A 15,433-nucleotide genomic window follows, 5' to 3' on the forward strand; every position below is an offset into this window, starting at 1 on the left:
ACTTGACAATGTTAGCTGGACAACAGGACACTTTTTCTTTCTTTCTTTTTTTTTTTTTTTTTTTTTTTGCTCCCAGACTGTCATATCTTTCTTAGCTCTTCTAGCTGTTTTAGAAGCTCTTCTTGTCTTCATTGGCGTTTAACTCTCATTTCACAAGTGCAGGACCCAATGCTTACCTACGTTGAAGATAGTAGTCCACGGCAATAATAAAATATTCTTCAGAAAGGTAGTAAAGTCTGTGCTTATTGTAAAGCTGTTTTACATGACTGGAGCAGTAAAAGTTAGATTTTGTGTAAACTAGAATAAAATTCACTTTGTTTATATGTTTGAACACATACACACGAGGGAGAGTGTCTGCTTCTCCTAGGTATAAATCTCTTAACTATACAATAGTACTCTATCTATTTTCAGCAGGATTCATTAGTGGAGGAGAGATAACCTTGCCCATCAGTGTACATGTTCATGAGCAGATGGGGCTGGTTAATATTCAACTTCTGCCATCTCTTACCACCTACAGTTTTTTTCTGTGACTGATTGGATTTAAGCTACATATGCACAGCAATACAGGTTTTAAAAGCTGTCAAGCAATGCAATTAGAGAGCATCATATTAATTCCCGAAGTAGGTGACCTCGAATGAATGCTAAAACACATTTTTTTAGACCATGCTCTCTGAAAGGCCCCACACAATCCAGCCATCTGGAGCAACAGGGGTTCGGCAGCTCTACAGGCTAGTCTTTGTCTGGAGATAGAAAAGCTGAGCCAGGGAAAATTAATGGGAATTTTGAAATATCAAGGATGAAACGAGTAATGGTGTGTCAAGGGCACAACTCTACTCACCACACTTTGCCAGGTATCTCAGAGCTTCCAACTGCCCACTCTCAGCTGCCACAAATAAAGAAGTGATTCCATAGGAGTTTGCAGACTCAATCTTGGCACCCCCTTTCACCAGGATATCGATAATCTCCAGGTCATTTCGGGAGACAGCCTCATGGAGAGCAGTCCATCCTCGATTGCAACGGTGATTGGTATCAGCATTGTACTGTACCAGAAGTCTTGCGGCCTCTGCATTCTTGCGCTCGCAGGCTGTTTTGAAGAAAAGGGAAGCGATCAATACAAATTTTTGAAAAGATTCTAGGTGTTGTGGGTATCCACTTCATGTAGCACAAGGCAATATTGAATTGCAATTGAATAGCAGCTTGGCCATATTGAATACGACCATCTTGATGGCTAAGACCACCATGATGGCTAAGGCTGCTGCCAAATGATACTGTCTGGGGCTTGCAAGAGATGTGGCAGTGAAGCCAATCTTCAGTCCAGAGCTGGGGGAGGCTGTGCCATGTGCAGGACTTGTGCCAAGCCTAGTTCTAAGGAGACCCAGCCATTTGTACCAGCTGGACATCACAGTGACACAGGGAGAGGATAAGGGATGAGAGATAATTTATGAAGAATGAACAAATCGTAGAAATCACATGACCTGAACGCTGTATTTGCAACTTCTGAGCAAAATGGCTCTAGATCTTATTGTCCTGAACTACAAATAGAGTTCTATATAGACAATAAAATGAAAAAAAAGCCCAAACCAAGAATGGCCAGGAAAAGATCCGTAGAAAATTATAACAGGGTGAGTAGGTACCACTCTCTCAGCCTGCAACAATTCACAACTCAGGACCATCCTGAGCTAATGGTGTTTTTGTGGTAATTAATAGTATTCTACTGATTTTTATTCCATCAGTTTGTCCCATTGCTTCTTGAATTTCAAATCATGAGGCTTCTGATCCTTCTTATACACTTTGCCTGTGGCACCCCAAACTAAAGGCACCTATAATCAATAACTTTTATAATCAATCAAAATAATCAAAAACTTTTACAACTCCCCTCTAGCATTTGTTCTACAATGTGCAGAGAGGTAGGCCAACACATTCTATAGTAATTGTGTTTTTGTTTTTGTTTTGTTTTATATAATAGTTCCTTTTTCTCACAGTGGTCCTCTTTTGGTTTTGATTCTTCCCTTGGGACATGGATTTCTCTCTCATACACATGTGTCACTCACATGTACTGAAAGCAACTATCTGAAAAGACATTATTATAATCACCTGTGCATGATAGCTCTGCATAATTAAATTTGCTAACACACTAATTTGCCATTCAAATTTTTCACTCTTTTTATTAAAGGATGGGCCAGAAGGTTTTGCATAAAGACTTGCATATTCTGAATAATAGTTTTTCTCTGGTTAATGGATGCATTCACATTATTATTATTGCTACTATTACTACTAACACTGCTACCTGCTAGTACCACTGTTGCTGTGTGTTTAATACACAGTAGAACAGCTTTCCTTTGACAGACAGTAAGCCAGAATTTTACAACTAAGGCATTTTGAACTGAACAGGTCTAGTGCCAGGCATCTGAAGCTGGAGGCAAGGTTGATACTGAAAGCAGTAATATGTGCTATTTAATGTGTTAGAGCACTAAAAATATTTATGGCAGGAACAGTCAGTCAAAGGGGGATGGACACTATAGTGTGAGAGTTCATGTCCTCTGAATCCTTGTGATATCATAGATCCGATGTTGTTCTGCTGAAGAAAGTTTTTTCTCTGACCAGCAGCAACGTAGTATGTCCATGTTAAACACTTTATCCACCTCACTTAATTGTTTATAACTTTATACATCTCCCATAGCACACAGCCTGGCCTGTCCCTGTCTATGAATCACTGGCATGTCTACAGCTGATACACACCCACACTGAACAGCTACTTAGGACCAACTGCTTGGAAAGGCATACATATTCCTGTACTATCCAGATTTCTGCTTTCCCAAAGTTTGGGACATTGCATGGACTCCCTGTGCTGAGAAGTCACCTGAGCACCACACACCCTGCCCTCAGCATGATGTTGCAGCCTATGCCCCCAGGGCAGTATCTAAAATGTCTCTGATGTGAATGAGAAGAGAGGCCATGTCATGGCAGGTCAGACATAGGAGATACAGAACTGTTGGACAGAGGGTGCAAAATGAGTTAATTGGTGAATTTCAGCCTCAGGGCATGACAGCCAAGATGTCTGAGGTGAGCAAGGTGCAGCTGATCCTTCGAGCACCTGCAGCTCGCTCCTGGTGGTGCCAGAAGAGTTCATCATCCCTGGAAGCACCACCCTTACCTTTGTAGAGTGGAGTTTCTCTGGCCTTGTTGGAGATGTCAGGCTCAGCCCCAGCCTGCAGCAGGGTGAGTAGGCAGTCCAGGTTGCCCCGGCTGGTAGCCAGGTAGAGAGCTGTCTCCTCGTTGAGGGTGCGCTGGTCAATGGTGCCAGGGTACGCTGTGAGGAAACCAAGAGCCCAAAGTCATCATGGCAGGTAGTGCACAAGTATCTGCAGCACCATCACCCTTCCATCCTTACAGTTTTAGGTGAGTTTCTGGTGTTTATTCCTCCTTTTGTTTTCAGCAAACAAAGTTAAGAATATACTCTAAAGTTACTGTGAATCTTATCAGTCAATAGCTTAGATTAAAATGTTTAGCTATGGCCACTGGTGATGCAGAAACCTGTTCAGTAACTGCACTTCAGCAGCAGTTTGAAAACAAATTACAGTAGTTAACCACTTTCAGAGAGGTGGAAAGAGGTGATGGGCTGGCGCTGATGCTAGTGCTAACAAGTGACACTGATGCCTGCTGTGGTGGCTGAGTGGCTGAGCATTTTGCAACAGCCAAGGTCCCAACCGTGAGAAGTCTAAGGCTTGGCAAGATCTATCCAGCATCACTTTCCTCTGAAGATCCTAACTCTTAGGGGCTGAAGTCTGGAAAACTGTCCTCAAAGACAAGGTTAAATTAATATGCACTCACAGAGGTTGAAAAAAAAAAACAACTTCACACACAATCCCAGAAAAGGATTGGTCTGACGTTAATTCTGCTTTTTAGTATACTCATATTCTTCTTCCTCCTTTTGTAATTAGTTAGTTTTAATTTCACTGACCTTTTTGCAACAGACTCAGGCAACCCACTTGGCCATAGTACGCAGCTTCATGTAGGGGTATCCAGCCATCCTTATTAGGTTCAGAAAGGTTTTTTCCTGATTTCATCATGTTGCACACTGCTTTTTCATCTCCATCCTTGATTGCTGCCACAACAGGGTCAAGTTCTCTTTAAAACAAGATTAAAATCTGATTAATTACCGTTTCTTTCATTCCCAATAAGCTTTTTACAGCAACATCACTGTATCACTTGGCAAAAACAGTGAACCCCTATAGCTGATTTGCTAAGATTATTTTTTTTTTCTAGCTACGGGGCCTCTAAAGGTGAAACTTATCCATCTGCTCTAATTTAGCCATTCACAACAGATCAGAAGAATCACTGTCTGGAGGTGCTGATCTGTTTCCATGGGGTGTAGAAGAAGAGAAAACCTAGATAAAGCATGGAGTGTACTCCATGCCCCTGAGAAGTGAGACATGAGGAGCAGCCTGCAGATGAGCTTCTCTCCGACAAGGCGTTCCTTTGCCAAGCCTGCATCCTGCATAGCCCCAGCAGGTGACCTACTCCTTCAAGCACCAGTGCCTGGTCCCTCTCTGCCTGGCTGTGCTGACAGAAGGAAGCCACTGCTTCCTTATTCTGAGGCAGCAAATTGCCAAGCTCCAGGGCAGCAAACACCTCAAGGGAAGAAGCATCCTTCCAGTTCTGATGGGGGCTTGCAAAAAAATGAACAGGGGTTGTATTTTCAGAGACATAGAACACTAGGATGTTGAAAACCTAGGGGACCTTGTGGCTCCCACTAACTCTGTAGAGAAAATATTGCAGCCTTGATGCAAAGAGACTGGGGAGGGTGGTGAGTGTCTCAGGGAGAGCAGTAGCATCACCAGAGTAGGAACCCAGTATGAGATGAGGTGCTGTGATACTGGGAACAGACAGAAACTCTAATTATGACAGGAGGTCTAAAATACCACAATGGAGTGAAACTAGAGACAGAAAAATATAGGTAGCTCTGCATAGGAGTCCTCAAAAACCACATCATTGGTACAACCTCTGCATTTAGTGCAGCTTTCAGGAGTAGTGTGCCAAGGAATGGGGAAAGGCACCGTTCCCCAGATGAAAATGTCCCTCATGCCACTTGCTGGTTCTCTAGAGCTGGAGGCAGCAATCCCAAGACAGCGGAGTCACAAAAATAGCAACCCTGGAATGAAGGGAGATAGGGGAGAAAGCCAGGCATTTTGCATGAGGAGATAACAGCCAGAGCAGGCAGCTGCTGTCCTGGCCACAGCTGGCCAGGAGGAATCACCTGACCTGGTAGCTGCAGGGCTGAGGTCCCACCTTCTGCTGCATCTTCATATTCTCAGAGTACCCTGAGGACTACAATTAAATTATAGATAAGAGACTTTTATATAAGCACTGGAAATCCAGCATTTTGTTGAAGCCACTCCACAGCAATTGGTGCGTTTGGCTGGGACAGGAGGAGGAGGTGGGGGATCTTTGTAACAGCCTCTGGCAGAAGGCTGCCGAAGCCATCTGTTGTTCTGTGCAAAGGTTCACGTTACGTACGCCGGGCTGCTCACCACGACCTCAGGATTCAGCACATGATAGTTACTGGCACGTAATGAGTTACTGCATGCCAGGTGGGCCATGGCAGGAGTCCGTGCATGGTGCTTGCAGGCAGCAAATGCAAGGTGCACCACATTAGCTGGGACCTCAGTGAAAGCAGCCTACCTCGTATCAGTGATAGAGTTAAAAATGTGTGAAGAATCAGTTACTGTTCGGCTCGAGCCCTTAGATGCTGAATGAAGCAAGCTTCTGTTGGGATCCTTGACCTTAAATGATTCCTGAGTAAGTAGAGGGGTTTGCTGGATCAGGTTGTGGATGCTTTAGCCAAGCAAATTCCAGATCAGTACAGAAAGTTTAATGAATCTCCATGTGAAATCCTTGTTTTCTGTTTGGCTCATAGTTGGCTGTTATAAAAAATAAAACAAAACAAAACACAAACCAAACCAAACTATCTAAAAAACAAAACAAAACAAAACAAAACAAAAAATCAAATCAAATCAAAACAAAACAAAACAAACAAACAAAAACATCAGAAATATACAAAATGAGTATTAGGACTACAAAGGAAGCCAGAAGCTCTGATGAAATCTTAACTTTATAGACCAATCAAAAGAATTACTGCATTTCAAATGCCAGTAGCCAAGCTGATAATTATACATTGCAGAAGAGATGTACAGGGGGGTCAATTCTGAGCGCTGCAGAAGAGGTTCAGAGGAGCACAGGAGGGTTCAGGAAGCTCCTCATTCTCCTGGCAGCCCAGTAAGATGCAGAAAGCAGGAAGGAGCAGCATCTCTCCAGGTGAAGCCAACAATCAGCCCTGCCTGGCTCCGAGACCAGGGCCCTAAAATAGCTGTGACAGCACGCTCCCATGTAGCTTCCCTGCCATACTTCTGTTCTCACCTGGCAGCAGAGGACAGGCAGTTTATCAGTGTTATTCCAGCCTGCACTGTGGACCAAACCCTACTGAGCAATGTGTTGCAGAACAAGAAGCTGTCACTCCAGTCATCGCACCCAGAGAAGGAGAGAGGTGTGCAAGGAGTAGCAGAACACTTAACAAGAGGGTGAGATTTCAGTGGGACCAAGAGGAGGTGTCAGGTTATGGGGATAAGGGAGGCTCCATATTCCAGCAGAAAGGGGTTTTCACATGTGTCAGGGAGGGCAATGTCAGCAGAGAGCAGGGGACAGAGTTTGGATCAGCCTGGGTGCAGGGTGAGACGGGAGAATGGGTGATAGCTGATATGGAGAAGAATACAGAGATGGGTGATAGAGGAAAGGAAGTGGAGTGGTGGAAAGGTAGTCACTGCAAACATGCAGCCAGTGAGGGACTTGAAAGATGGATAGAAGAAAGTGGTTTCAAACTGGGATAAAAAAGGCAGGGAGGAGTTTTCTGCTGGACAAAGAGAAATGCTGCTGCAACACTTCATCTAGCCACTAAAGGCAGGTGCCTGCATCTGCTTTGCCTGCAGAGAGCTGTAATAAATCAATTTTTGTCCAGACACTTCCACAACATCCAGGCACAGGACAGGGCTACCCTCTTGCCTGCCTGCTTTCCTCAACCATGACTGTGGTCATCTGAGCTTATTTACGGTCTCTGCCAGCAGTAAAATATGGCCAGGATGGTCAAAAATCAGCCCTGCTGTCTTGCCCCTCAGGCAGGTAAGATGCAGCACAGCTTCCCAGCAGCCCATCTTAACGTGGCAGGACAGTGTAGGTATTGCTGGGAACAGGCATTGCATCTGGCAGCATTAATAAAACATCCCTTTGAAGGACTTTCCTGCCCTGTTTATATAACGCGATAGAATATTTCTTTTCCCTGCTTTTTCCCAGAGCTACCAAGTGACCCAGAATCCCCAGGAAGTGTGCACTGGAGGGATGGAGAGGGATGAAGGGGGAAAAGAGAGCAAGGGGGGTCTGGAGCGGGAGCAGGAGGGGAGGCACTTACACGGGCTGGGCTGTGCTGCACAGGCTGCCGTCGTACCTTCGCCTGACCCCCCAGGCTGCTCCTGCGCTGGGAGGCTGAGCACGGCCTCTCGGCTGGGCTGCCAATCTGGAGTGGCGATGACATGAATGAAATAAAGAGAAATACTCCGAATAGGAGAAACAGGTCATGTTGAGGCAGAAACAGAGGCACGCATCAGCAGAGACGGAGCAAGGAAGCCTGCCGGTCAGGGCTTTGAATAAAAGCAGATGGCCACAGCTTGTTCTACGCTGGATTCAGCTGCTCTCTCAGCTCGAGATTATTTTTGGCCCTCTGAGGAAGCGTCAGGGGATTCAAATGACCATATAAGACAAGAGTGAGTTTAACCCTGCCGCCACCACACAGGAAGCAGGCATGAGGCGAGGTGACATTTGTCACCTCCCCAAGTGTCACACAAGCAGGTCTGAGCAGCGGGTGGAAGACACCTGACTCCTCGGGGTGGTGGAAGAGCTCAGCAATGCTCCAAGCCTGGAGTTTCAAAGCTGCAAAGGCTTTTGCTGTGCTAGAAGGTCAAATGCTGCTGGCCTGCGTCAAAGGCAGGACAAGTTAATGCACAGAGCAGTAGATGCAGTATTTCACTAAAATAGCAAGGACCCCCAAGGAGGACAGGACCAAATGGCCAGGGAAGCCATTACTCTGCCCAGCACTGGGTCCCCACAGCAGAGCTGACAGTGCAAGTGCGCTGTAATGACACTGAGAAGCCACAAACTTCAGCTGGAACAGGAGTGCACTCTGTGAAGCATCCTTGTTCTGCAGCTGTTAGGCATGCTTACAGCCCTTCAGATTGTCCCAAGCTTCCCAGCCTTGGGAACCACTGTCACTGCCTGAGCCTAGTGTGGCAGAGCAGGGGGTGCCTCCAAGGCTGCATGCCTGGGACCAGACTCAGACCTGAAATAAATTCATCTTCTACAGTATCTAAAAGGTATCCAGCTCACACTGTTTTATATGTCTGGTTTTGGCCTCTCTCCTATGTTTTCCCATAAAAAACGTTGTGCTCCCTCTGGTGAAGCTGAAGCCTGGCGCAAAGCGTGCCCCTGTAGGAGAGAGGGGCTGCTGGCTTTAGCGGGGCTTCTTCCCTTCAGGAAAGCACACAGCAGTGCCCCTTTCTCATTTTATTTATTACTTAAACCAGACAGCTCTGGGCAGATTCTCATTTCACCGTGAGGATGTAAATTGTTGACCTCACTGGATTTATAGCAGGCTCTGGCTTTCAAACTAATGACAGGCTTGCAGACCAAGTGCGTGAAGCTGCTCAGCAGCACTAATTAGAAAGCACGTGTTTTGACGGGGGAAGCTGTTTTCCTGCTGGCGGGCAGCACGAGATGGCCCAGCCTGGGCAGGCGCTCACTCACCTTTGCCAAGGGTAGAGCTGGTAGGGAGGGTTGTGGCTGTTGGCGCGGCCAGGGGTGGCCGCCTCGCCAGGGCCCCCCACCACCGACTTCTGGTGGCTCTGGGCAGCTGCCTGGCCCGCCGGGTCCTCTTCCAAGCTCTGCTGGATGGCCATTTTTATAAGCTCATCTTCGCTCAAGCTACTGTACAGGCTGTATTCCTCACAGCCTATTGTTTGTCTTTGGGTATTTGCTGCCGTTGTAGCCATTTTTATTCCTTTATTTTTGTTTTGCTTTCCTGTAAAGGGAGATTATGGTAATCAAAACCTGGAATTAACAAAGAAATTCAACCATCTTGTGCTTTTGTTTAGTTCTGCCCCTTGTCTGGACTGACTGGTAAACCCTTCGGAAATCCTTCACCAAGGGAGAGAACATTATCAGCCAAAATCTGCACATGAACTTACTGAATGAACTCGTTTCTATCACACAGAAGTAGCTGATTTATCTGTTGATTAAACAGGGACGGGAGCTGCTGCAAGGAAGGCGGGTTCTTATCTACTCTTCCTGGTTGCCACAGTTCAAGAGAAGAATCAGTAAAGGAAATCCTCGTCAGATTAAAGAGATATAGCCTGGAAGTGAGTTTATTTAGGTCAACACCAGTGGGCATCATTCTCTGTGTGTTTTGCTGTTGTTTGTTTTGTTTTATTTTATTTCTCACTCTAATTGCAGAAAATTTAGGGACAAAGCTACGTTGTGGAGTAATTACTTCCACCCTATCTGGGGATCTCTTGAGCAACATGCAAAGATATTCTCTGAAGTGACTTTCTTTGTCTCACTCAGCTAGCAGAGCAACACGACACTGCTCAGTTTCACTTCTGATTTTTTGCTGCCCACATAACAAAGTTCAAGGTCATCAGTTTCAAGACTTATGGTAAGGCTCACTTCTAAAAACTGGTGGTTGAGATATGCAAAGGAGAGGTGGGGGAAACACAAGGGCACACTCAGAAATCACAGAATGACTGCAAACACTCATCATAATATGGACTCAAAAAAGGCAAAGACAATCCAAAATACTGCTGCATTTTCAGTAGTAATAGGGATGAATTAATGCCATGAACAGTACAATACTCTAGCAGGTTCTCCTCCAGATGCCAGAGAGGATTCTGGCCATCAGTGTCCCAAAATCAAGGGATGAGGTGGAAAATTTGGCTCTTTTAAGATGACAGCCAAGAGGGAATATGTTTGCTCTTTATAAGTGCACCAAAGTGACAAGAACTGTGTAAAATTACAGAGAACACTGGCATGAAGATAAATTGTTATAAGCTGCCCAGGAGGAGGTGGGCAGGACAGGGGAGGACAGGGAGACAGCAGAATATGACGGTGAAGCATCCCCCAAGCACACATAGGCAAGGGGCTAGCTAAGTGCATCAGTGGGGTTTCAACAAAGCTGCTTCTACCCCTGCTGGGCATCAGGGCCCCTTTCAGCCCCTAGGGGTACCAGTCCCTGCCCCAGCAACCATGCCAGAGCATGGGGGTCCCTGCCCCTGCCATGCCAGAGCACCACTGATGGAGTGAAACCTCCACCTCTCTTTCCAACTTAGTCACCCAGGGCAGACTGGCTTCCTGGGGCTTATGCCGGGAGATTGCTCTGCTCCCACAGCCCTTGCTGCTGTATGCACAGCTGAGAGACAGTCTTGACCTGGGGGAAACAGTAACTCCCCACATGGGAATGGACATAGCTATGTGCATCAAGACAGTCACAGTCATTTCTTTAACCATAATTAATATATACATATATATATGTATATATATATATATGTATACACACAGAGCTTAAAGAAATGCAAGAGCCTGAATCAAGCTACAAGAAACTTAAAACCTTGGGTTTAAGCATTTCACCTTAGAAACAGTCATGTTTGCTATAGCCACAGCCCCCTCAAGCTCCAAGCATGCCCCAGAGGAAGTGGGAAAGGGAAGCCCAGCAGATTTCAGATCAACATTATGACTCTTAATGATGAAGGATGTGTTTTGCAGTCATGAAAACTGCCAAAATAAAACCTTCTGTTCTGTAAATAATACAACCTATTTTTTTATTATTTTTATTTTTTTCCCCAGATTTCTGAAGGCTGTTCTAGTGAGAGCTGGTACACTTCAGCTCTGCTCTGACCCCTTGCTGTCCTAAGGAACTGAAACCAGGCATCAAACCACTGACATTTCCCATACAAGAGCTGCTGTCGCCCCATACCCCAGCTGCTTCAGTACCTGTCCTTGGCTGCACTCCAGCCCACGGCTGGCCCAAACCCATGACACAGCCTTGTTTCCCTGCAACTTCTGCTGCTGTTTGGCTTGCTCAATTCCTGGCATGCTGGGCAGCACACTTACAGTCCCGCAGCCTAGGTACTTACGTAGTGAGTGGTGTGCTGTGGCTGTGTGAAACCCATGGGCTGGAATCAGAGAGCTTGTCTGCAACATCCAGCACTTTTGTGCCCAGATGTAGGGGCCTGGCCCAGGTGGTGACTCAGAGACTTAAACTCAGTTGTTAGTGGAGAGGGCAGGATCTTATCCTAAGCTCCTAATGAAGGTGATGCACAGTGACTCTTTGGAGGAGACAAGAATGGAGCTAAAGTGTTCTTTGAGGGGAACCTGCACCAGTGGAGCATGGGGCACAGATGCCTCTTCTGTATCCTCCCCAGCACCACCACCTGCATCCTTACTGCACAGGGGCAGAGCAACAGCAATGCAACTCCATGCTCTGGCACACTGGGCCCACTCATTTAGGTGCCCCTCTGAACCCCTATCAGATCTAGATATAAAGGCCATTTCTGGACATCTTCCTCTCCCTCCTTTTGTTTCCTGCCTTGTTGAGGCACAGTGAGGGAAAAGGAACATTTCTTAACTTGGGGATCATTCCTGTTTGATCCTCTTACTCTTGTATGGGTTAACTGGGTCCACCCACTTGAGAGGAAAGGGAGAACCTCCCCCACGTGTTGGTGATCCTCACTAATCTAAATATTTTGACAGGAGTCCCATGGAGTGCAGAAACAACAGTGCTGGCAGCAGCTCCCACCACTGACTCATCCTGCAGGCAGAAATGTTGTGGGGCCCGAAATAGAGAAATCTTTAAGCGCTGCTCATCTGACTGGCACAACCCCGATGTGGCTGTGAGGGTCACATCTGGGGGCTGCAGGAGCTCAGGCCCATCCAGACAGCCAAACATGTTCTTAGCTGCCCTGAGCCCTACCAGAGGTGGTTCAAGTTGGGTTTGAAGCCATTCTCTTGTGAGATGCTTTAGTAAAGCAGCTGTGGAGTCACAGTGATCAGATGTGGGTTTGATTTAATTCTGTAGGGAGCTCCTGTAAGCCATGCAAGCTGTGGTAGCTGCCCAAGTGCATGCCTTCATCTGGAGGCTGGTGCACAGCAGCAGGATGGAGATAAACCTCCTTTCCCCCTGGGCTGGGCTCAGTTGCTCACCTGGTGCTGCTCAGCTGGGCTGGACAGCAGTGAACCTCCAGCCACGACCTTATAAATACCCACTAGACTAATGTTCTATAAGCTACATATTTTCCACCTGCAGTAAAAAAGATGTAAATAAATAAATAAATAGAAATAAAATAAATAATTAAAGAAAATTTTCTTGTGTGGAATGGTTGAACCAATTTGGTCAAGTAAGGTCTAGCCAAAGTGGTCTTTCTGCAGTCAGCATTAATCTATTTACTTGTTTCAGTACTGCTTATTGTAGGTTTAAAATATTAGAATCAGATCTAGAAATTCAATGCTGGCTTAATTGTCCACTTTATCTCCAGGTTTTTGTGGGAGGTTTTCAAGTCAGGCTGTCCCCTGTACTCCTCTGGCAGCCTGAGAGCCAGTCCTCAAATGTGGGTAGCACATCACATTGCTTGTACTTCAGAGCAGAACCTGATTTTTAAAGCTGTGGTTATAGTGCCTGTATTAGTCACTGAAGAACACTCTGCCTTCAGGTCTGAATTGCCTCATTAGTGAACTCTTGTTAGAGACACATCTTAGGATACTGCTGCCTCTGCTACCACTTAATACCTCCGTCCGACAAGATCTTCTGGATCTAAATTCCTCATCATTTCCAACTCAGGCCTGACCCTGCTCTGCTGACATAAACAACATCCCCACTTGATTTGTAACTTTGCTCTCCTGGTTTCAGTGAGTTTATTTGATGTAGCAATCAGGTCTGTGCCACACAGAGGTACAACAGCTGCACGTGGGGCCCAGCAGGTAGGGCCAGCAGGGACATGGTGGTGGCAGGCCCAGGCCCTGCCTGCACCACGCACCAGCAGCTGTACCTGGCTCTGAAAGCAGAGGTACTGCTCCCGGCTGATTACTGGCAACCACTCACATTGTGGTAAAAGCCACAGACAAACACAATTAGGATGCTATTATATTTGGACTGCGGGCTCTGTCAACATCCAGTGTTTGGGAGAATGGGCCTCTGATTCCTGGTGCAGCATAAATAAACAAAGGGGATTACAGCTGGCTCTCAACATGCAGGAGTGCACTGTTCGACACCATTAGCATCTGAAACAACTGGTCCCCATTGATAGCACTCCCTTCAAGAAAAGCTTAGCAAGGCTGCCTGTCCTTCAATGCACCCCAGGCAGCAGAATTAGCAGAATTACTTCTTGCTGTCAGAGGAGGGTGGCAGGTGAGTGACAAGGTCATTAAGGGAGCACAGCCAGGGACTTTGCCTGCCTTTGCACTTCGTTTACCCGGTCAGCTTGTAACTCAATACAGAACCTCAGTATTTATGGCACAGGGTGAGATAAACCACATATCTAAAAAACAAAAACAAGTCTTTGAGAGGCTGCAAATGGGAGAGAAGAAGAGTGGTTTGCTCCTTTTGCCTTTCACAAGGCGTGAGTGAGCCCCAGGTTCTGTGGATACCGCTCCATGTGTTTGCCTTTACTTCTGAAAGCAGCAGGAGCACACAGGGGGAAGGTAAACACGGCTGGAAGTCTTCCCAGAAAACCAAGCCTCCACTTCAGCACTTTCTGCTGCACCTTTCAGGCCAGATCCTCTGCTGGCAATGGAAACTAGACCAATTTACATCACTTAGAGCATTCATATTTTTTCTATAGTTTAGGTCAGTTTCCAGACATCTCTGCAACTTTTGAAATATATTTGTTAACTACTGCTGGTAGGCAAATTATATTTTAAAAAGAGAAAGATTTCCAGTGCCTATCGGATCTGTCAGAGCTGGGGCATTAGAAGAACAACACCTCACGCTGTCCAGCTGCAGCAAGAAGCAAACACATTTTGTAATGACAGCTCATGCAGACTGGTCAAGTTATAGCCCAGTGCTGGAGGAGCAAAGCCATGCTTCCCAAAGGAAACAAATCCACTTGTCCAGCCCCAGCTGTCAAAACAGGTCACCTATCAGTCTGGCATGGGTTATGATGCCATCAAGTTGTGATTCTGTGCAAAATCTTTACTGGAAATACATACACCTGCATGCTTTTATTTCTTCTCAGAAAGCATTAATTCACACAGCAATAAGTGCAATATTAGCTTTGTGTCATACCAACTGGAAATTTAAAAATGAAAGAAATTATTTGCTGATGACATCTTTTTCTGCACTGTGCCTTGCACACTATGTTTTACCTTCTCATGTCGTAACAACAACAATCATTTCTGAGCAAGCTATTCTAAGGGATAAAAGCATCACCTGCAAGTAAAAGAAAAATAAGGAAATGGTAGAACTACAGCTCTGCTTAACACCAATGAGTGATGTATGGCTTATTTGTAAAAATAAATAAATAAATAAATAAAAAACACAAAAGGAAACCACAAAACTTCCCAAGACTGTGTTAGGGTGTTAGGTTACGAACTGCTATAGGAATAAGCATTTACACAGATATAGCAAATAGAAAAGACAGATTGAAAATGCTAAATAAGTTCAAAACATGCATATTTGCATTACCTTTTTGTTCTGAAATAAAAGGGTAATAATATTGTTGAAATTAGTTATCTCCTTGATTAGGTCTTAGTTCAGAAAATCCTTGTTGGCATTCATCTCCCTGCTTTGCCTGGATGTTTCGATCAACTGCAGGACAGCTTTGAAACACTCTCGCTTTGAAGCCTGGAGTTTATTTCTGGACCACCCCATGATCAGCGAATACAAGCCAAAATATAAGTTGTTCTGAATCTCAGATTTCCTGCTTGAAGATGTACTGCTGAAACTTTTTACCATTCTAAAGTTCTTCTTTGTTGCATTAATCTGAGGAACTTCACTTCATCAAGCATCCTGTAACGAAATGACACAAAGTTGACCTTTCTATTACATCATTATTTATTGTCCCTGACAAGTAGACCATATATGGACATGTTTCTAGAACCTAAAGAAAAAAAAAAAAAAAAAAAAAACAAAAGAAAAGAAATTACCATATAATTTTGAAGTAAAATATGTTGTCCTGGAGAGTTTTATTGACTTGGGTGAAGGGAGCTCAATTTACTTTTCCTTTAGCTGCTGCATGTTAAATGAAACAGGCAAACATTACTGTGGGTATTTAGTGATGTTTTAGAGTGGTTTGTGCAATTTTATGGCTACAAGGTTTGAGACTTCAGAATTCCAAAGACGACAAAA

At 45.3% G+C, this 15,433-nt stretch overlaps 1 protein-coding gene across 2 annotated transcripts in view; it reads right to left on the minus strand.

Moving 5' to 3' along the window:
- Positions 1-15,048, minus strand: part of ASB2 (ankyrin repeat and SOCS box containing 2) — a 30,443-nt gene extending 15,395 nt beyond the window's left edge. The window contains exons 1-6 of one of the 2 annotated variants that reach the window (XM_035328389.1): positions 14,771-15,048; positions 8,848-9,121; positions 7,460-7,564; positions 3,962-4,128; positions 3,155-3,310; positions 839-1,084 (exon numbers count right to left, since the gene is read on the minus strand). In XM_035328389.1, coding sequence (XP_035184280.1) covers positions 839-1,084; positions 3,155-3,310; positions 3,962-4,128; positions 7,460-7,564; positions 8,848-9,092 — 919 coding nt within the window. In that variant the 5' untranslated portion in view covers positions 9,093-9,121; positions 14,771-15,048. The remainder of the gene's footprint in view (positions 1-838; positions 1,085-3,154; positions 3,311-3,961; positions 4,129-7,459; positions 7,565-8,847; positions 9,122-14,770) is intronic. The other variant, XM_035328390.1, reaches the window with a different exon arrangement.
- Positions 15,049-15,433: the final 385 nt, after the last annotated feature.

This window comes from Oxyura jamaicensis, chromosome 5, assembly GCF_011077185.1.
Source record: "Oxyura jamaicensis isolate SHBP4307 breed ruddy duck chromosome 5, BPBGC_Ojam_1.0, whole genome shotgun sequence".
Classification (NCBI taxonomy): domain Eukaryota; kingdom Metazoa; phylum Chordata; class Aves; order Anseriformes; family Anatidae; genus Oxyura; species Oxyura jamaicensis.